Below are 23578 nucleotides of genomic sequence, written 5' to 3'. Positions count from 1 at the left end.
CATTTTTTAATTTTATTCCAAGAGCGCGAAGAAAATTGAGTAGAAAATAGACACGTGCATTTATAGTATTTCTGATTTTAGCTTAGGATAATTATAGATTTAAAAAATGAAGCACAAGCCGCTTTGGTTTTTTTTGGCTTTTAGACATGCGTTTTTTAAATTCACCATTCGAATTATTTAATACCAAAATTTTATTCGCAAAATTAGTTCTCTAGCATTCTTATTTTTTAAATAAATAATTCTAAATATATTTGACTACATCCTGCTTTTATGACCAGCAAAAAACTGTAATATTTTTATTACTTTTATTAGTACAACTTTACAACATAACATAATCGTTAACATTTCAATAACGTTTCCCTGAAAACAAAGTTTAACTATAAGTTACAAAAATTGTTCAAAATACTCGGTCATCTCAGTCAATTTCGTTTGCAGACCTCTTTGTTTCTAATCGGCGCTTTCTGCTATCAAGAAAAAAAACGTACTGGGGCATAGCTGCAATTATTAACATAACAATTTTCTACTTATTTATTTATTTATTTTTATTTTTATTTTTAAAATAAAAGTACATTTTCCTGAATATACGGTTATAACACTATTCATTTTCTTAACCATCTACCCTGAATAACTGATTCATATCACTCTTCGTGACAAATTTGTTATCAATTTCTTTTTGATTGTAAATATTTAGAGGAAGAAGAGGAAGAAATATACCATTATCAGGATGAAATATATTTCTTATTGTAAGTAAAGACTTTTTTATATATTATATTTTATATAACATATTTTTTACAAAATTTTTAATTTTTCTATTTGTCTTTAGTTAGCTGTCTGTTTGCGAGAAAAAAATCCATTCATGGGCATAACAACTAAATATTTAAAAAAAACTGGCACCGTCAGTGGCCTTACAAAAGCTTTCTCAAAAAATAGCAGTGAGTTACATTTGTGGCAAGTGGGCAAACAACAATCTCCGGGCCTTATAGATTGGTGTTTAAACAAATTTTACATTTTTACCAGTCCAGATGCTAAAGGTCAAAAGACTCAAATTGGGCTTAGAAATAGGCTTGCTTTGCAATCTCAAGGCCGCGTATCCATCTCCCAAAACTATTCCAACACTTCATTAAACGACTTTAGGTTAAGCTGTTGGATATATTGTCTGTTGTCACATAGCAAAAAAAGGTACCCCTTAATATAAATTATTGGACTAAAAATTAAAAAGTTAATTCTTTAACAAGAAAAATAGAAGGCAGTTTTATCGTTTTTATTCAATTATGAACAAAAGAGTCCGACGGTCAATGATCTACAGTAAGTAAGCGACAAACCAGCTACGTTTGCTTGCACGTAGGTGAAGCAATTAGAGTTTTAGATTTGCTAGTCGCTCTCCAGCACGCTTCTAAAACAGCCTAACTTTTAAAACATGCTAACTTTTAAAACATGCTAACTTTTAAAACATGCTAACTTTTAAAGCATGCTAACTTTTAAAGCATGCTAACTTTTAAAACATGCTAACTTTTAAAGCATGCTAACTTTTAAAACATGCTAACTTTTAAAGCATGCTAACTTTTAAAACATACTAACTTTTAAAACATACTAACTTTTAAAGCATGCTAACTTTTAAAACAGGGTAACTTTTAAAACATACTAACTCTTAATGCATGCTAACTTTTAAAACAAGCTAACTTTCAAAACAGACGAACTTTTAAAGCATTCTAACTTTTAAAACAGGCTAACTTTTAGAACAGGCTAACTTTTAAAACAGGCTAATTTTTAAAACAGGCTAACCTCTAAAACAGGCTAACTTTTAAAACAGGCTAACTTTTAAAGCATGCTAACTTATAAAACATGCCAACTTTTAAAACGTGCTAACTTTTAAAACATGTTAATTGTTGCTGACCACAATATTTTCCGAATTTTGTGACCTGTGTGGACCGCGACATGGGTTATTTCATGATAAGGAAGCTCCAGAAAATACTACTAGCGAATTGTACACGCTTTTTACCTGACGCAAAAGAAGCGACTTTGGATCATGTCATGTGTAGAGTAGAAACCAGTTTATACATTTCTCTTTGTTTTTTTAAGGAAAACTAACGATAACAAGTTCGGCTAAATTTAGAATGTGAATTTAAACTTTGTTTTCTTTTGTTTCTTTCAAAATGATACTAAGTTAGCCGCCATTACGGTCTCGAAAAGCATATTCTGCTCGATAAATTATTAACTTGTGTAACATAAACATGCGAGGATGTGAACAAATGCATCTTGAATGAACGAAGTGACGAATGCTTAACAGATAAAATGTGTCCTAAATTTTCTAAGTGTAATTTTTTTTAATCATATTTTGGGATAAATGTCTCTTGCAAAAATAAATGAATATTTTACAAATTAGGTTTGCGACATGAGTTATCATTTAAAAAAGAAGTACAAGAATTACGTGTACTTAAATATATATTATTATTATATACCCGTAAGCAAAAACAGCCATTGAATAAATAATCGTATTCCACCCGTATTATTCAATGCTTGTGACGTAACAATAGTTTTGACAAAACATTCGTAAACGCATGTTTTGATTTTATCCTTTCCGCCTCATTACTTTTTATCGTAATTAACTGTGATTGGTTGTTTCTTAGTGGTCCGTTTTCTGATTGGTCGATTTCCAAACACGTGAAATGGCGGGAACTTTTTTGTCGAGAAAATTCTTTTTACAAAAACATCAAAACAAAGAAATCTCTTTTGGGTATATAATAAAACATATATACAATAGGTAAACATAGGTTATTGGATTTATTAACCCTCGGTGATATTATATTCAACTCCGCTGCGCGTCGTTGAATATAAATCACCTCGGGTTAATAAATCTCAATAACCTATGTTTACCTATTGTATATCTACTTAGAATTTTCTTGTGTTATTCTTGGATCAAAAACTTCTTTAACTTATCGTGTACACAGGTGTATTACCTGCAACTGAAATTATAAGTTTTTTCTTACAACTAAACGGTTCGTTTAAACTTACGGTGTATTTCAGCCTTTAGACTATAAAAAAGAGTGTTTTTATTTAATTTGCTAGTTTCGAAAACAAAAGTTCAAATAATTATGCTTAATAATCAATTAAAGCATATTTATTTCAAAGGCTCCAAGTGATTTTGTGAAAACAAAACAAAAATAGTCTCGGAGTTTTCCCAATTTAGAATTTTTATGTCATTAAATTCTTATTTATATTTTGTTCTTATAAGAGTCGTTGTTCTTCTAAATTTTTTCTTTTTTTTTCATTCCTTAAACTTGGGTTGAATTGAAGACGACTATGTAAAATAGAACACGGCATATATTTAATACATAAACTTTTTGTAGGAGGAAGAAACAAGACGTTTGTTGGCTAACTAGGTATAGCTAGCCAACATTAATATTGCTATAAATACACACTTAATATCAATAAATATTCATAATTTTTGGCACGCTATCACTACTAATACCCTCAGTATACTTTTATCTACTACGATCTTTTTAATATGGAAGTTGAAAATGATAAAACCAACATTTGTTGATAATTAAGGTCAGGACAGCTAGTAAACACCTTGGCGTCCTGAATTTATCTAAACTACCCTTGTTTTCGTGCAATGTTTTGATTTTTTGCCACCACGGCTAATCATGAAAAGGCTATATTGAGTAGTGGTTAGATATTTAAAAGTTTTTGTAGCTAAGGTTTAAACACTCTAGAACTGGCTCTTAAAAAACAAGTTTTATTCTTCGAAATTAGTGAGGCTAACCAAACAGTCAAATATAAACGCTGATAAAATTTTTTTCACAACCAAACAATTTACTTCTAATCCGGACACCCTGTGGTATGTATTCACGCCGTTCGTGTCAAAATGAGAAAAAAGAGCCCCAAAAAGTGGTTCAACTTACTCCCATTTTTAAAATATCTTCTATACGCAAATTGAGGTGATAATTTAATTAACGACTGTTTTAAAAACCTCGCTTTTCGTTGTTAAGTCTGTGCTGGTCGAGGTAAAACCTCCCGGAAGAAGAGTTAAATGTTAGGGAAAACGCCTTGCCATTAACAATTAAAAAAACTTGATACGAATATAATTTACTGCTGTTTTGCATACATTCTTCACCAGATTGGCTTGAGAGTATTTAAATTAATTATTGTGTTAGTTTTATATTTACTCCATTTTTGAGCCGCCAATTTAGATAAAAAAAATCCAAAAAATTAATACGCCTTTTTATAAGAGTTGTACCATTCATTTTGCTTAGGAAGGTGCTACTAATAAAATGAAAATAAACAAATTTACGAGGCGCTAAACTCACAAAAACTGTACATGACAATCGTAGCGTATACTATGTATTCCTCTACCTTGAATACCATTCTAAATAAGAAGGAAAGAATTGTTGTAAATTTTTCCTTTTAAGAGTGTCCATATAAAAAAAGCAACAGATTGGTACAGGTGTTTTGATCTTTCTCGTATAAAATACCAAAAAATACTAAACTAAACAAAGTTAAAAAACCCTGCTACACGTTATGGTAAAGCACTTTTCATCTTAATAATAGCCGTATTTTGTTTGTCTGTGCGCAAAATGGTACCTCAAGTAGCAAGACAAACGAAATGCAATATACAAAGGACAGGCGAACCCGTGGATTTAACCACGCGCCACTTTATAATAATACAGTAATTGCATGTGTCTGTCTGTCTCTCTTCCAGGCAAAGTCGATTATATTTTTTCGGAATTTTCTTTAAAAGTGTCAATAAAACATCCCCTATATAAATGTTCTGTACTTAATAAAAGTTTCGTTTACGTTTTAAAGTGGCTAGAACAAATAAATTTTAAGCACATGTTTTAATTTCCTTTTCTGAATTATTATAAAATTTTGTGATTATTTATATTTTCACGAGTGGCAACATTTCCAATTATTTTCACTCCACTTGCAGATGATGTTATTGGACATTGTTTATAACCACCATAGTAAACTCATTAGAAGGAAGAATTATAAATTCTTATATAATGGTCGTGTAAGCATAAAAATTTCACAGTGTTTATATTTTAAATGCAATCATTTCGTCTATAATTTGTCACCTGTCACTTTAGGTGTCTCTCCATGGATCGGATCGTTTAAGATTTTGACAATACTTATACTTTTCTATATGCAAAAACCAGAAGGAGTGTTATAAACTAGTTATGCTACTAAGAAAAATCAAAATAGACTGCAAAATTTTGACCAGAACATTTTTAAACTGGATTTTTATTGGAATGGTAGTTTTCCTGATTTTTTAAACAAACATCCTTACGGAAAAAGAGAATAATTATGTTAATTTATTCCCAATTTGTACTACAATTATGCAAAGTTTTATTTCATAATCGTCAGAAGTTATGGACCGCAAAATCTTTATGCCTCCCTTCTCCCATAATCTAAAGCCCATACCAATAGGGTTATTCTACTAATCCCGTTTTATGGTGGTATTTCTTCATTTATTTTCCGCACATAATGTTAAAGACGGGCTAGCAATATCACGGCTTTTTGTCCACGAGAATTACAAAAATCATGCCACGAATTAACCTCCTCATACATTTCTCTTTTAGCACTGATGTTGGTTGGTTACTATGTGACCATTACTCTTCAACATGGTAGGATTTTTATTACATTGCCTCATTTTACTTTTTTTACTTGTTTTATATTGTTTTTGTTTCTGTTGCTGTTGTTTTTGTGATTTTCTTTGCTAGAGTGGCTACCTTTTCTTTTTAGATGCATTCAGAATGGATGAAAGAGATGGAGTTTATAAGGAGTTATTTTATCCAAAAGAAGATTACACCAATCCGACAAAGGGATACAGTATCAATCACTTGCCTTTATTTGCAGAACAAAATTTCACCTTTCCGTATGAATATGTTGCAAGATTTAGAGCATATTACATCTTAAAGAAAAGCCCTCATCAACTGTACATGACCTGTTCGGGATTATGCAGAATATCATTTAGTTTGCAATGCATGGACCCAGATAATACTGCGTTCACAGTTGTGAATGAAGAATATCATAGGTATGCAATGTTGGAATTGTGCAACCCAAACGACACATAAGAAACGACGGGTGTTTCCATAACTCTTCATGATCTTTTCTCGATAAGGTGCAATGTGTATTTAAAGAATAAAAAAACATTAAAGCAGTAGCGTTTAATTTGTACATTTTGCCACAAACAGTTCTGACTTATAATATTTATATTTTCTTTTGTAGTGAATCAAAAAATATTACAATCAACTCTGCACTTCGAAAGCGATATTGTATTACGGTGTATCATCAAGCTATGACCGATCAAAGTAACTGGCTATTTGTTGGTGAGAAGAAAAATAACACTCTGTCGCCCATTACTACTTATGTCGCTCCACGTAAGTAACTTACGATCATGGTGCAGTCTCCAAATTAGACGAAGGGTGCTTATGCGTTCAATATGCTCTGTTAAAATGGCTTTTTCTGTGTTGGGTTATGTCGTAAATGGGTGATACAAGGACAAATTCATTTTTCAATGGTGACGAGCCAACTCTCTCTCTCTTATCAGTCAAAAACAATATTGATGAAAAAAACCCGCAACAGGTTGTAAACAGCGACCAGTATATAGCAATGAGATCTAAAATTAAAAACAAAAGCAGTGATAAAGAATTTGTTTGGAAATTCGTTGCAATCTAACTCTGAAAGTTAACGTCGTGCTTTTAAAAGAAGACGTGTTATAACCATTGTTTATTTACATTCCAATATTATTAACAATATAAAACCCTAAGAAGTCCTCAATGTAAATAAGAATTGCTTTTAAGCTAAAACCAGTTTTTAAAATACATACATTACATCTGAATAAAATTACATAGCTACTTTACAACAACTTATACATTTACATAAACCACTATGCTGAAAAAGTAACTGGATGTCGTTCAAATCGATCGTAAATGTTCTGAAAATTCTATGTTACATATCTCTTTGTAAATCAATGATTCAAATACTAACTAACTACTAACTAAAAAAGTACAATAGATCAAGCCATTATTTCATTATTTCATTATTTCATATATTTCATTATTTCAGCAATGAAAATGTTAACATCTGAATTTAAAACATCGTCCTTGCTCATTGTTTTTTGAGACTGGTAATGGTGGCTGTGCTAACAATATTTTAAATATTTAAAAATATATGAGGTTTTCTAATGTGGTTTGTGTTCCGCAACGCCCCATACTGCAATTAATCAAATAATTAGACGAAACAGCATGATTATAATGTACTACATAGTTCAACAAGTATAATTACAATAGCAATCCACATCACAGAGTAGCATACTATGAAATTAATTGGTATAAACTAAAGCAAAGTCAACATATAATGAGGCTTTAACACCTTATCTTCTTTACATGTAAAGTTTTTAAGCTACTTTTTTAATAATAAAAATGTAGTAATTACCTATGCATATTTAAAAATCTAAAAACATTTTGTTAAAATTTCGATACGACGCTTAAAACTCTGCATGAAATTCGACTTAGAGAAATGGGATGGTTAGTTACGTAAAGGAGCATCCGTTCAAGTGAGCGCAAGTCAACCTTTAATGACGTAATTATATTTTTTCTTAACGAAAAGTATAAACTGTGGAATGGAAATAATTTTAACTTCAATTGCACGCCTTATCATTAAATTTACAACCACTACCTTTCTTTTAAAACTTTAGAAACAGGAGTGGTGTCGGGGTAAAAATTAAAATAATTTTCGAATTTTGAACGAAATACTAAATACTGAAATACCTTCTTTGTTTTAGACTTTTTTAGAAGAAAGAAGAGCATTGCAAGATTTTTTCGGAACGTTGGAAGTTTAGAACAGCTAAGATCATCTCCAAACTTTCCGAACTCGCCAGATATCATCACCGCACCGGAATTTTTTCAAATAAACGGTTAGAAAATGACTGTTTGAAAGTCTTAATTTTTTTTCTGTTTTGTTATATTGCGGTGTATTTCACGGTAAGTTACTTTACGCGTACTTCAGGATTTTTTATATACTGCCCGAGAAATCAGGCGTTACCAACGTCAACGCTACAGTTTTTAAATGGCGTAGTAACGCTGCTCAGATTGTTTCATATTCCTGCAGTCGTTCCACAAAAAAACTTGGTGATTGTCTATTTATAAAAAGCCAAAAAAATCTATTTTTTTTGAAAAAACTGATAAAGCACCTGTGAATTTTTTTGCAAGAAAAAGTCAAATGGTGTTAAAATAGTGGAGCTCTGGAAGAAAAGAAGCCTCCAATTATTCATACGGAGAATCTAATTAACGTCATTAACGTGAAATGGCGAAATTTTTTTATGTTGCATCACGCATTTTACGAATAAGTATAGACACAGTTTCTAACATTTTTAATTCAATCCAATTCGATTTATTTGTCCAGAAGAACAAATTGCAGCAGAATACGAAGTCACAAAAATATAAGTTGTCTGATCAGGGCATCCGACATAAACTTCATACGTAATGTGTAATTAAGGGAGACTAATTCTAAGCAAAAGTAGTACATACAAGAATAGCGTGGTTGATGCAACATAATGACTCCAAATGTTTGCAATACGGATCGATCTCAATGAAAAATGGCTTTAAGTTTTTAGTTTGCTCCTAAAATGTCTTTTGTTTTTCAAAGAACGCAGTTTCTAATTATTACAACTTTGTAGCTCTCAAATCCATATGAAACCGTATTTCTATACTTTATTATTTTCTTAGCTTTACCTGTACGATTTTCCGACAATCCTGATGAAACGGTGGGAATATACCTCGTGATGTATGGGCGAATAGTTGAAAGAGAGGCTGTATTTGAAGTGAAAACATCTGTTGGTTCCTCAAGTCTTAAGTTGGAAGTGGATGGAAAAGATATATCCATCTCAGGGTAAGTTAAGGCGTACTAATCTTTTCAAGAGTAGAGTTGCTGGAAATGAAAATTTAGCTATCCGACCGATAACTAGGCAAGTTTTTTGTTCTCTTTTTCCTTTCCACCGAATGAAACACAATTATATCAAGTAGAGTGCGGAAGTCCAATAATTCCAGCCACCTGTCAACCCGTCTGTTTCGGAATACTGTCTTAATTAGGCCGTATATATGTATTATTTTTATCGTTTTTTCTTTTTTACGTTTATCCTGTTAATTGAGTAGGGCTATACTAAATGATTTGTGTAAAAGAATGGAACACCTCGATAATTATATAGAGATTAATTACCATAGACAAAAAATGACAACTAAACTCCTCTTTGGAAGAAGTGAGTACATTCATGTCTATCTCACAGCGGTTGGACGGGTAGCAGACATAGTTCCATTGTCTCTATTTGAAACGATTAACGGAATCTTAATTGGAGAAAATTTTATCACCTCTGGCAGTAAGATGTTTATTTTTTATTTTTTCTTAGCAACAATAATATTTCTTTAAGACGTGCACTGACTATTAAAAAAATTTATAATGCCTAAATTATACAACTCTGTAACTCTACATATGCTCCACTTTCAGGAACCTAAGGTAAATATAACATGTTATAGATATCTTTTAAAGATTATATAAAGGAAAAAGCCAAAAAAGGTCCAACTTTTTCCCCAGGACATGTCTATCGCTTGCGTTATTAAACAACTTGCTTTATCTATGATGAAAACAATCGCCCTCAAGAAATAGCACATTGTTACACACTGCTAAGCGACCCAAGAGAAAACTAGCTTTGATTACATAGAATATATGGACTCTGTTTACAAAACTTTTTATTCATTTATAATCAAATGATATTTATTTAACATATTTTTTTTATCCACAAGTCAACTCCTAAAGTAATTTGAACAATGCTAAACATTTTGGTAAAGAAGCTGTAAAGAATGAACTTTGTTTTTCAAACTTTGTTTATCATAAATGTATTCAATATGATAAGAAATATTGGAATGTAGTGTTGTTTTTTATGACTTTGATAATTAAATAAAACCCTGTAGTTGGCTTTGTTCTCACTGTGCTGTCCCGTTCTTGTTTACAGCATGTTGCCATTCTTAAATTTCTAACGTACGCCTGCAGATAGTACTTTCTGGCTCCTAATTATATCACTTCACTCCATTTATTTTTAGTTTCTAGTGAGAGATTACTTGCCATTAGAAACACCGTAGCAACAGCTGACACCATCACAGTAGAAATACAACGACCTTCAGCGCTTGGTTTTAACAGCACCTTTTATGTGTCCTACAAAGAAGTGGAAGCAAGTGAATTCACAAGCAAACTAGTTTCCACAAGTTCTACGATCACAGTGACAGGGTTAAAAGTTCTGACAGATTACCATGTTCAATTGACGGCAACAAATTATTTACGAGATTACGATGTTTTTACGCCTGTTGTTTCAGTTACAACGTTGGAGGGAGGTTGGTGAACCGTTTACTACTAAAACTCTACTTTATGGACAGGCGCCAAAACGAGAGTATTTCAGACTTCACCCCAACATGAGCTCAAATTGTTCCATTTTGGGTGTTTTTCATTAAGAATTACAGAAATACACAACAACTTTGCAATACTTCATGAAAATTTTTACTAATCTCTATTCCTTCCCCTCTGACGTCACCAGCCTTCGGAAATCATAGATAAACGGAATCTAATTCTTTTAGAATGTACGCTAACGTAAATATAGTAGACTTCCAAATTAACGAAACTTTCAAATGAATACATCAGAAATGCATAAAATCGGATCTAAAACTGTAAATCATTTATAGTGCGACGGATTGTATAATGTTTGTGACATTTGAGAATAATGCAAGGGACTGGAATTACCTAATGAATGCGTTTATTTTCTAAAACTCAGGAAAATTATGCAAGTGAATTTTCTTTCTTAAAGGCCTTATACGTAAATTCTATTTTAGTTCCGTCGAAAGGTCCTGAAAATGTTGTTGCGCACACAATAAATTGTCACCATGTCCGCATTACATGGGATCCGATAAACGCTACTTTGACGAATGGAATTTTGGTTAACTATTTTGTTCAGTATTGGATGGATGGCTCAGCAGAACCTTCTCTGCATTCAGTAGGTCCAGATGATACACAGGCTAATATCAATCAGTTGGAACCCTGGAAGAGTTACTTTTTTAAAGTAGCTGGGTCAACCTCTGCAGGATTGGGAGTGTTTTCAAGCATCGTAAATGTACAACAAGTCTATGCAGGTGAAAACAACTATTCCTTTTAATTTTTGGTAATGCTTGCCTAAAATAACAGTTAATAGTTTTAAAATAATACTTTTAAAGGGGCTACAAAACTTGGAATTTAGTAACGTCCACAAAAGTCGGGCAAATAGCAGTGTAAAAAATATGAGCATTAAGAACAAGAACAACGTTGAAAATCATTTTAAATATCACGTTGCACTTCCTAATATCACCGAAAATGAAGGAAAAGTTCCCTACGTGTAATTGATATGCATAGCTTATTCGATATAAGCATACACCATGCTATGGAACCAAGCCTTCTGATAAAATTAACTGCAAACCTTTTTTAAGTAGCTAGGCAGCTACTTGCTAAGTAGCTACTAGGTAGCCACCTACTTGGCCCTGTTTTGTCAAAACAAACTTTTGATTAACTATTATGTAATATATTTTACAGACTGTAGCTTCCTTAAGCGCTAAAAAGTATACTGAAAAAATCCCGGATGTTTATACAGTTGTAAAGTGCGTATAATTTCTTGTACTTGATCTTTCGAATGGTCTATTTATTTCACATCTGCACTCAGAATGTGCGAGGATTGAGAGTAAAATCCACGTAAAAGTTTTCACATCAACTATTTTGTAGCCCCCTTAAACTAGAAACGAAACCTTCGCGATAAAAAAGTCTTTCTAAGGTAAACGTGATGAAAGACCTCTGGTCATAAGTTTACCACTAAAGGTATATTTTTCAGCTTTTGGAACTATTTATCTAGGCTTGCCTTTTCAATCCTAATAATGCCATCCACAAGGGCTCTGCAAAGGGCAGTACATATATAACACTTATATTCGAGCTACGAAAATCACGTACGCACAGCACTCTCTTCAGTTAGGACAAGTGGTCAATTCTCATTCCATTCAACACATTTATATTTGCTACTTTTGCTAAACTTCTCTTGAGTGTTTTAAAAATTTAATACGATATTTTTTTTCAAAAAAGTACTTTTATAAGCATTTTAAGCCTCATTTGGAAATTTCAATTAAAAACATGTAGTGCGTATTTTGGACAAAATTCAAATTTCTGATGACGTCACAGATAAAGTGCTGACATAAGCAAAAGTATCATGCTGCCATCTTGTTTTTTTCATGGCAGGGTATAAGTGTACTAAGTTTGATTCAATTAAGATTCGGGGCGATCTCCTCCTTCCCCGAATCATAATATGGACCAAATAGAGCTAAGCACAACACAAAAGCTTTGATTTGCGCAACAACATTGAAAAAGTTTTTTCTTTGATGCTTACTTATTTTGTAGATCCTAAGTTGCCACCTTTTAACATTTCAATCGTTACACGAAATCCATATGCTGTAGACATAAGTTGGCAGCCAATTCCGATTGAACAGAGAAAATGTTTCGGTCTCTACTACATTCGATATAAACCACTCAATGACGCTGATTGGACGGAAGTCATCACATATCAGACAAGCACCACAATTGATCAACTTCTTCCCGAAGTATTCTATGAATATGAAGTAGCTGGGGGTAGTGACATTTTTGGTGCTGCTAACTTTAGCAATTCAACAATATTTGCTACAGAGCCTGACGGTGAGTTAGCTAGTTTAAACATCTGCCTTATTCACTTTAATTTTCGTGCGTACCAATTTTTGTGCAATCGCTCGAATAAGTTCCTTATAGCGTGAACTCAAGTACTGAAATTACGCGTAAAATAATTTTAGGGAAAGGTTTAAGTTTTAATTGTATGAAAACGGTTAGTAAAGTCTGAAAATACAACGGAAAGAAAGTGATACATTTTGGTTTACGGCAAAATACATTTCCCCAGAAGTTCATAATCCTTTTAGCGACAACATCAAAGTGACCCTGGGAGCTATTACTCACCGGTGAAAAGTTTCCCATAAAAAAGATATGATATTGAGTGGTTTAAAGTTTACTTAGCATAAACGGGGTGTGAGTAGACAAGAAAATTAAAATTCAAAATCAATTTTTTAAAAAACACATAAAATTTCCTGAACTGCTTGGTTCAAAATACAAATGCATAATGTACACAATTTTAGAGGTTTTAAAAACATAAACAAATATGGTATCTACAGTCGCCAGGTTTCTCATATCTTTACCGAATCCACAAAATGTTTTCCGACTAATAATTCAAATACAGCATCTTTTTACTCCCATTAGATATTCTTGAATTTCTACTGCAGCGTAACCATTATCCTTCCAGTTAATACATGTTGTGTTTACTAAAAAAATAGAATGGAGATAACTAAATTGTCTTTTTATTTTGTTTCTCCAGTTCCTTCAAAAAGTCCTGGAAATTTTTCTGTGAATGCAATAAATTATCATCATGTCCGCGCTACATGGGATCAGATAGATATTCCTTACCGAAATGGGATTTTAACTAACTATTACGTGTTGTATTGGGAAGAAGCTTCAATTGTAACTTCAGTGTATCAGGCTGGTCCAAATGAAACCATAGCTGATATTGATAATTTGGAACCTTGGAAGACTTATTATTTTAAAATAGCTGGTGAGACATCTGTTGGACTTGGTGTTTTCACCAACGTGCTTACTGTACAACAAATCTTTTCAGGTGAGAACACATACATGGCTAGTGTCTGTCTTTTTACTTTTGTTGAACTAAAACACTGAATAGTGCGGCTATCAGCAAATACATATCTAATTCTGGGATACAAAGTAACTTATAGCACTTTAATTACACTCCAATTGACGAGTATGACCTCTACAAAAGAAATCAATTGTTTTATGAGCAGATCTATGGTACTTTTTTTGCTTTATCTATGGTCGGAGTAAAATATATTGCCTTGGGCGTGTTGCAATAATCTACAAACAAATAAATATTTCATTTCTACAAATTTGGTTTCTTTTTCTTGCTATAATTTTAAACTATTTAATGTGAATTTTTTATAAAAAGTATCTATTTTTGTAAAAGTAATATAGCAGAATTTAATTTATTTCGGTTTTAGTAATATTTATTTTTATATTTAATTTATTTCTTGAATTTTTATTTTTATTTAGCCCCGACGGCACCACCTTCGGACATCACCATTACTTCGATTAATTTAACATCCGCGGTCGTTAACTGGATGACAATCCCAGCTAACGAAAGTCAAGGCGCTGAGATATACCATGTTCGATATAAACAACTCGTCGATGCTGATTGGAGAGAGGTTACCACAGATCAAATGAGCATGATAATTAATCGTCTTGATGCGGAAATACCTTATGAATATCAAGTGGCAGGGAAAAATGCTTTAGGTGTTGGAGCATTTAGTAAATCGATCATATTCGCTACAGAGCCTAAAGGTAAGCAATAACTTCCGATATAAAAAAAGTAATTTCTTTGAACATGTCTAATGAAAGAAATTAATTTTAGCATCATGGCCGACTAAGCCACCAACGTTAGTACATGCTTGCTTTACAAGTGGGTCACAGCTGTCGATAAAGATAGGAGAGATTCCCCAGAATGATCGCAATGGTATAATTTTGTCATATCAAGTAAATATTAGCAGGCCAAATGGAGGAGGGGAAACCGTTTTTAATATTTCCGCTGCTTCGAGAGCTACGCTCCAGTACCACAGAAGTTCTGATCCAGTTGTTACCACGTATAATGTTACTATGGCAGGTTTTACTGAAGATGGGATTGGTGTCATTGGAAATTACACTTTTCAAAACATATTATGTGAGTGGACTCATATTTTATATTTTTATGTTTGTGATATTCAAATTCGTCGTACATATCCAAAAGAATTAATGTTCACAAAATATCTTATTTTTTAAAGGTTTTATTTATACTAGTCGTTAGCCCGTGGAAAATCCACGGGTTCGCCCGTCCTTTTTATACCACATTGCGTGCTTCTCGCTATTGCGCAGCTAAGCAGACAGACAGACAGACAGACAGACAGACAGACAGACAGACAGACAGACAGACAGACAGACAGACAGACAGACAGACAGACAGACAGACAGACAGACAGACAGACAGACAGACAGACAGACAGACAGACAGACAGACAGACAGACAGACAGACAGACAGACAGACAGACAGACAGACAGACAGACAGACAGACAGACAGACAGACAGACAGACAGACAGACAGACAGACAGACAGACAGACAGACAGACAGACAGACAGACAGACAGACAGACAGACAGACAGACAGACAGACAGACAGACAGACAGACAGACAGACAGACAGACAGACAGACAGACAGACAGACAGACAGACAGACAGACAGACAGACAGACAGACAGACAGACAGACAGACAGACAGACAGACAGACAGACAGACAGACAGACAGACAGACAGACAGACAGACAGACAGACAGACAGACAGACAGACAGACAGACAGACAGACAGACAGACAGACAGACAGACAGACAGACAGACAGACAGACAGACAGACAGACAGACAGACAGACAGACAGACAGACAGACAGACAGACAGACAGACAGACAGACAGACAGACAGACAGACAGACAGACAGACAGACAGACAGACAGACAGACAGACAGACAGACAGACAGACAGACAGACAGACAGACAGACAGACAGACAGACAGACAGACAGACAGACAGACAGACAGACAGACAGACAGACAGACAGACAGACAGACAGACAGACAGACAGACAGACAGACAGACAGACAGCATTTTTTAAGCGCTCCCTCGAATAAGCGCCCAGGTAATTTCTTCAAAGTTCAATAGGCGCCCACCTGATAAAAGTGGGCGCTTAATCGAAAACTACCTTGAGAAGCTGGGCGCTTATTTAAAAGTTTTTCTTTCTTATATTGAGAACCCTAGAAAGACTAAAGTTTATTTTGTTACATCTTTTGTTCAGTTTCATTTTTCAGGAGAAAAAAAATTAGAAAATTACCGTTGTCTTTATTTTGTATAACATTAGAAAAAATCTATAAGCGCCCAGCATTTTCTAAGCGCCACCCTCGATTAAGCGCCAATGCATAAAATCCAAAAATTTAATAAGCGCCCAGGGCGCTTGTTCGGATCATTACGGTATATAAAAAAATGATCTAAGTGCTCATTTTGCGTGTTTTAAATTAAATTGAAAAAATCCAATTAAATTCAAAAATTAAACGAATAAGTTATTTTTTCTTCATCTTGAGAAAATAATATCGTAAGTAAAATTTTAAAACTTTTTTAACTATAATACACAAAACAATTTTTGAAAAATTGAATATTTTCCCTAATATCCCACAAATGTAATTCTGCTTTGAAATCATTATTAAAATTTCGTTTTAGGCAGAAAAGCAAGTCGAAGATACATATCAAACGCTTATTTCAACAACAAGCGTTTGATGAATCACGTGATTCGAGTGGAATATGGTGCATTTGATGCTGTGCAATGCATGTTAACATTCTGCGAAGACGACGCACGTTGTGAATCTGTCAACTACAACAAAGAAACAAAAGTGTGCGAATTAAATGACATGATTTATACTAATCATGCTAAAAATTTTGTTGACGCAGATGGCTGGAAGTTTTACCAACTAATGGCCTCGTAACTTTTTTAGTTGACTAACGCAAAATACGATATTTGCACGTTATTACCAATTCAAGATAGAAACGAAAACAGGTTAATTAAACATTCCCAGATTTTCTTTTTAATGATATGTGGATCTTATTATGAATATACATTGGCCATGATAAAGCGTATAAAGGTATAAATAAGCGAAAACAGTGGGGCAGACTTTTTCTAATTAACATTTTTAAATCTCCATTTTTTTTCAGTAAACATGGATTTTTCAACATAACGATTTTCGAGCAAGTGTATGATTTGTGATGATAGAAAAATAGTTCCATCCTATCCTTCCCTTATATTAATGGTAAATATTTGATATACATGGGAATATGAAATATTATATATGTCATTTTTAAGTGTTTCCACTAAAGTGTTTGCACCAAAATCGTCTGCTTTATTAGCAAACCACGCTTTGTATATATTATAAGGTAGCTTCTATTGCACCATGGAGGTAGAAATAAGGAAGGAAATTGAACTCTTTTGTTTCTATTAAAATCATTCGTGATGCGATCAGTTGCAAATCTGTTCATGTTGTCATTTTAAATTCTAGCGCGTGTCAGTTTAGTAAATTTCATTGGTCGAGAAAACAATCGAATAACTTAAGCGCTACAAAAGATACATGTGTAAATAGAAAACTTTTTTGTCGGTGTTTGTATTGGAAATTGGTATAATGTTCTTTTGTTTAATATAAAAATGTACAAAACGTTATTTGGTTGTGTTCTGTGGATATAAGTACAAATAATGAAATGAGAAGAAATGAGAAACTTTGATCGCGATCACTAGCTAAATTGCATTTACAAAGTGGCAATATTTTAATATGGAAGTTTATTTCCTGGAGATTTCTTTTAAAAGAACTATCTGTGAAGTGCGCCAATCAAGTATAAGAACTTTGCTCGCTTGGTAGTTCACCTGCACGACGTATTTTGTTTAGCCATTTTTGTTTGAGTTCTTTCTTTTTCACAGACGGAGTTCTGTGAAAACTTACTTCTTTACACTTCTCTGGTCGATTGGTACATTGAAACGCAGAGCAACTAACCATTTTCTCTGCGCTCGCTTAAACTTTCTGTGTGATGTGATGTCATTATTTATAATCGGGTCCAGTCCTAAATGAAATCGCGCCTGTCTGTGTTTTTTAAGAGAAAAAAATTGAATATGCGAAGGCTAGTACAACAATTTTAAATAAGGAAAACAAGTGAAGTAAGATTTTTTTGATTTATTATGCTTTTCTGAGTACATAAAAAACAAAAAACAAAAAAGTGATTATTACTGGAGTTCCCCTTTAATAAGCCATAACATTACGTAAATGATTTGTTCATTTCAAAATGGCTGATATGTGTTTTGTGTATCAGCAGAATCAAAGAAATGGAAATAGGTCTTAACGAAAATTTTAGTATCTTTCGAATCCATAAATGAAATTACACCATTTAAAAAGAAAAATAACAATTAACTCTTCTACTTTTTTCTTTCCTTGAATCAATCTTGACTCACAACTTTATTATGCTAAATTTTAGTAAATCTTTGAGCATATTCTGCTTCTTACCATAGTCATAAGAAAAACAAACTTATGACTATGTTCTTACAGAAGGTAAAAAACTGGTTAAAAAAGCTGGATTTTGTAAACAACAAGGGTAATTAAATGTTGTTATGACAACTCACTCTTCCCCTGAGAGATAAAAACAACATAACATCTCCAGAGTAGTCGTGCTTTGCCTGAAAATCACGTTTTTTTACATATAAACAAACGGCGTGCTAAAGGATTACGTATTGTTTTTTGTCAAAAGGCAGTGAAATGCACATCACGCATGGATGTCAAAGGGATGCCGAAGCAATAGCAATTTGAATAGAATTTTAATGCACACTAAGATGAACATCGGAACATCGGAAGTGACAAAGGGGCCAACCGTATTGGCGCAAACAATGATTAACATGTTTATTTGAAAAAAGTCGTACGAATGTCAACTTGTTCCTTCGTGACAATGGTTGCGACAAAATTGAGTGGCGTTGAAGCCCGCATACGCAAGTAACTTCAGAGTAGTTTAAAAACGAAATTTCCAAACCTATTTCACCATTTAGTTTACTCATAACAAAAGTGAAAGTTACACATCCTCCAGGAGCCTTTTAACCAGTCCATGTTTGTAGTAGAAGATATTACATGCAAACCAAGGCGTTCTGATGGACCTAGTAACTCTTTCTAATTGCGACAATTATTGACCTTTATCCGGAAGAATTTGATAAGCTAGGAAACGTAAAATCGTTCGCCAAAGGTAACCACTTTTTGCGACGAATACTTGAGTCCGTTTGAATCCTAACTTGATAATAAAATCTAAACAAGATTCTCGAGAATCCTGTGAAAAGCTAGTTTTTGATCTCGTGTAAAAACAGAAAACATTGACTTGTTGTAAACTTAAATTATTCGAGTCGTGGTTTGGGGTGGAGATTACCATAATTTAGTGCTTCTCATGTAATTATTTCCAGGGCAAACCAAAAATCAGCGCAAGTGATGCTCTGGCAGAAACTCCATTACGATTCGTTATGTTGTTATATACGACATGTAATGAAAGTTATATGTTGAAAGTTTGTTGGTTTTACTATGGAAACACCATATCAAGCTATAAGAACTACGATATCAGATTTGATATGATCATTTGCTTGTCTACCTGTTCCTTCCACAATGTAATGACCAAAGTAAATTAATTCGGAAAAACTTTGTTTTTTGGCCTTTTTTAGCAAATATTTCTTGGGTTTAAGGCAATAAATAACAAATTAAATTTGATGAATTTTCTCCCTGTTCTTGGTCAGAGCATCTTCACATCACAACTAAAAACGTCTTTCAACATGCATGTACAAAATGTTTAAAATTCTCTTGATATAAATAAAATGTATAAAAATCGTTTATTAACAATAAAAACCGGTAAAAATTATAATATGTTTTCCCAAATTTTAGATAATCGTAGTAATAGTCCTTGATTTATTTGTTTCTTTTAAATACATACAACTTTTTTTAGTCAAGACCATTTGTAGCGACCCTAATACCATCTACGTTTAAGACCGCATGTTAAGGTGGTTACTATAGAAACAAATGGCTGAATTTTAATAATTTTGTTTTATCCGTTTTCAGACAGCAATACTGTGGTAACTAGTGCTTATGACAAACTTCAGTTTTTATTACGCAATCCGGCACTTTTTTCAACCAACTGCAAATATAACTGCACAGCAACGCCCGTAACAACCATTTCCGCATTTTTAGACAGCTTTTTTGCCCCTCCGTCGATGTTTAATGCTTTCCAGTTGCTAGACGACACTTTAGGGCCTCCTAAGACAATGTATGAAAGCTCTGAATATTAAATGTGGTGTTCCACACGGAGTCAGAAAGCTGTCTTAACGATGAGGGTGCATCGTTAAGATAGCTTTCTGACAGAAGTGAATTCTTCAGAATTTACTCGACTTAGGTATTTGTTGCTTTGTATTTATAGTTTAAAAGTTGCGGAAATAGTGCCTGTAGGTAAATAAGTGTATGTGTTTTTAACTTTCAGCAACACGCTCATTCCAACCCAGTGCAACCCAATTTCTATTTAGGCTAAATTGTGACGAAAAAAGAAATGATACTCTAACTTGCCCCTCCAACCTATGATAGAAGTCACGCGTGCCCCGCGCGCCCCCTCGTTCCCACAAAAAGATAAAACGACAGAACAAACACCCCTGTATTCGCATAGACGGCTCCAGTGCCAAGCGGTGTCCCATTTTTCCAAACTTTAGTCCGTATTTCTATAACTTTCCCTTTAACCCATAAGTCTAGTCACACGTGCCCCCTGCGCCCCTTCACCCCCCCCCCCCCAAAAAAAAAGGATAACGACAGGACAATTAACCCCGCACCCTGATGAACCGCGTCAGTGCCGAACAGCGGTTATACGTCAATGCACCAATACGCGTCCGCAATCCGATTCGCGTCTTACCCTCCCATGCAGCCCTTCGCGAGCAATTGTGGTTATGGTAAATCGGCAAAATTAAATAACGCTTATATTAAGTCATAAGCCGCATTTTGCCCCAACAGGTTGTAGCCTAGAAGTCCGTGGTGAAAAAGCTACAACCTTTGCCAGTCTATAAGAATTTAACGCGCGTCCCTTTACCATTTATTCCCGCGATGCCCCAGAAACTTGAGGTAAGAAATTTGTGACTACTGCAAGACGGTGGCTTTAATCTTGTCACGCATATCGCTCCGCAGCCTCTTGCCTAGAAGCTTAGATAAAATTGGTAATTATAGCAAGCGATAGTGCAACTAGTGCATGTTGCGAGCGCGCTTGTTCTCAAAATATTTTGTATATGGTTGGGTACAGAGATTGTTCAAATTTGGAATTCGTTGAAATTAAAAAATAGCATAATTTGTTGATTTAAATTTATTTGGAAAAATAATTTTGTACGGGCTTACCATGGCAGTGGGGAGGTGCATGTGTGTGAGAGATATATCACTAAAAATAGCGATAATCCCTGTATTTTATTGTGCTTTCTGATGCTGTTGAATTGTTTTGTTTTGGTTTTCTTTGATTTTTATGGTGGTCATTGGATTTGGTGTTTTTTCGATTGGAATTGGAGTTGGTGTTTTTGTAGTATAATTTAGGTGGTCGGATTTTGAGATTCATGAGTGGTACTGGTCGCTGCGTTTGATTTGGAATTTCTTCTTTTGGGAGGAGTGTAGTTCTTTTAGTTTTAGGATTTTTCTTGTTTGTGGTCACAGGTGGAGACAGAGGTGTAGAGGGATACTTACCTGACTTACCTGGAGAGGGTTGGCCGCACGTTACGTTGTCTGGTATGGGTGTAGGTATATGTATGTACTGTAATTGTAATTCAATTTGGTTTAATTTAGATTGTATGTGCGTGATGTTTTCATTGACTTGCTCCAGAAGAATATGGTGAAGGGAGGTGGCTGTATGTTGACATATCTGCTTCCAGTGGGTAGTTCGGTTTTCTGTAAGGGAAATGGTGGGGATGATATTTATGCATGGCCCAAAGTTCTCGATTTCTGTTTTTTTTAATTTTTCTTTTAGGAGCAAGTCCAAGCTTTGTTTTTTTTCTTTTTCGAGGTGTCTTTGGTGCACGAAGGTAGGGGAGTCTTCTGGGGGAGCAAACATGTCAAAGTCTTCTGGAACGCCAGTACTGAGTTGATCGCAGTCCATGATTAAAGACTAAAATTTTAAAGCAAAAAATAGCGAACAACACTTTATCATTAATTTTGTCGGGGTTAAAAAGGGGAGGGGGGGGGGGAAGACCAAAAGGGAGGTGCATGTGAAATAGTTTTATAACGATCCCCTGGGTATCCCACTCAAAGAGAGCATTTTGTTTTCAAATATGTCAAAATAATACCATGTGTTTAATTTGTGTTCCAAATTGGTTGTAATCCATCTAATTTGGTGGATGCGTTTTATCGTTTTCATAGCGTTTTTGTTAAAGTGGCTACATAAAATATGTTGTATGCAAATTTGTGGGGGGCAACCATTTCCAAACATAAATAAAATTAATTTAAATGTATCTGAATCGGATAGAGGGAGGTTAGTGAACAATAACTGCATATCTAAAGGCCATGTGTGTATTGGGAAAAAGCTGTCACCATTTATAGACTTATAAATTTCGCCGCGTATTTGTTGGATATTGCTATTGTTAAGATTGCTGAAGAAAATTTCTGTCTTTTTTATATCTCCTTCACCGGCGTATGTTGCGTTCAGCGACATTATCTGCGCAAAAAAAATTTTTTTAATAATAATGCTGAGACGAATAATGGAATGAAACAGAACGGAAGAAAACCGAACGGAGCGGACTGTCAAAACAACGAGAATGATCAGCTTGCCAAAACGGCCTTCATCAGGAGCAGGTACCGCTTCTTCCCTGTTTCTGTGAAACATGTTTCACCTGCCCGACAGGGAAGTGTCCGAGCAAACTCCTTGCGATTACAGAAGTCCCCGTTCGTTTTTCTTAGAAAGAAGTGTGTACTTAGACCAGATTGAAAAATAACGGTCGCGATGTGCGCATTAGCTATATGCAAATTGAACATACTTACTGAAGATAAATAAAATATGTTGGTAGCAATGTTTACAGTTGGAGAATCTCGAAGATAATGTCAATAATATTTTTGTTGTGTCTAGGCCCCAAAAAACTAAAAACGTCTTTCAACATGCATGTACAAAATGTTTAAAATTCTCTTGATATAAATAAAATGTATAAAAATCGTTTATTAACAATAAAAACCGGTAAAAATTATAATATGTTTTCCCAAATTTTAGATAATCGTAGTAATAGTCCTTGATTTATTTGTTTCTTTTAAATACATACAATTTTTTTTAGTCAAGACCATTTGTAGCGACCCTAATACCATCTACGTTTAAGACCGCATGTTAAGGTGGTTACTATAGAAACAAATGGCTGAATTTTAATAATTTTGTTTTATCCGTTTTCAGACAGCAATACTGTGGTAACTAGTGCTTATGACAAACTTCAGTTTTTATTACGCAATCCGGCACTTTTTTCAACCAACTGCAAATATAACTGCACAGCAACGCCCGTAACAACCATTTCCGCATTTTTAGACAGCTTTTTGCCCCTCCGTCGATGTTTAATGCTTTCCAGTTGCTAGACGACACTTTAGGGCCTCCTAAGACAATGTATGAAAGCTCTGAATATTAAATGTGGTGTTCCACACGGAGTCAGAAAGCTGTCTTAACGATGAGGGTGCATCGTTAAGATAGCTTTCTGACAGAAGTGAATTCTTCAGAATTTACTCGACTTAGGTATTTGTTGCTTTGGAGGTCGAAGAAATGCTGTTGTAGTCATTCTGTCGATCCCCAAGGAAAGATTTTTCAAAAAAAAAACTT

At 34.1% G+C, this 23578-nt stretch overlaps 1 protein-coding gene across 1 annotated transcript; it reads left to right on the top strand.

The window, feature by feature from the left end:
* Positions 1 to 696: 696 nt before the first annotated feature.
* Positions 697 to 17267, top strand: LOC130645502 (protein sidekick-2-like). Its single transcript, XM_057451511.1, has 14 exons — positions 697 to 743; positions 5577 to 5621; positions 5740 to 6031; positions 6226 to 6377; positions 7784 to 7915; positions 8727 to 8889; positions 9222 to 9373; positions 10095 to 10382; positions 10875 to 11171; positions 12454 to 12744; positions 13448 to 13744; positions 14191 to 14478; positions 14549 to 14854; positions 16439 to 17267. Exons 1-14 carry the CDS (start codon positions 725 to 727, stop codon positions 16699 to 16701), a joined length of 2985 nt encoding a protein of 994 aa, XP_057307494.1. The 5' UTR covers positions 697 to 724; the 3' UTR covers positions 16702 to 17267.
* The last annotated feature ends 6311 nt before the right edge of the window (positions 17268 to 23578 follow it).

Source organism: Hydractinia symbiolongicarpus, chromosome 5 (genome assembly GCF_029227915.1).
Source record: "Hydractinia symbiolongicarpus strain clone_291-10 chromosome 5, HSymV2.1, whole genome shotgun sequence".
Taxonomy (NCBI): domain Eukaryota; kingdom Metazoa; phylum Cnidaria; class Hydrozoa; order Anthoathecata; family Hydractiniidae; genus Hydractinia; species Hydractinia symbiolongicarpus.
Note: the sequence above shows the minus strand (reverse complement) of the source record. Positions and strands in the feature narration are given on the sequence as shown.

What these genes read in the sequence shown, in the direction of transcription:
- LOC130645502 (XM_057451511.1), top strand. An exon ending in ATTTGCTACAGAGCCTGACG is followed by an intron (nt 12,745 to 13,447) that starts GTGAGTTAGCTA and finishes TTGTTTCTCCAG; the next exon opens with TTCCTTCAAAAAGTCCTGGA. An exon ending in ATTCGCTACAGAGCCTAAAG is followed by an intron (nt 14,479 to 14,548) that starts GTAAGCAATAAC and finishes AATTAATTTTAG; the next exon opens with CATCATGGCCGACTAAGCCA.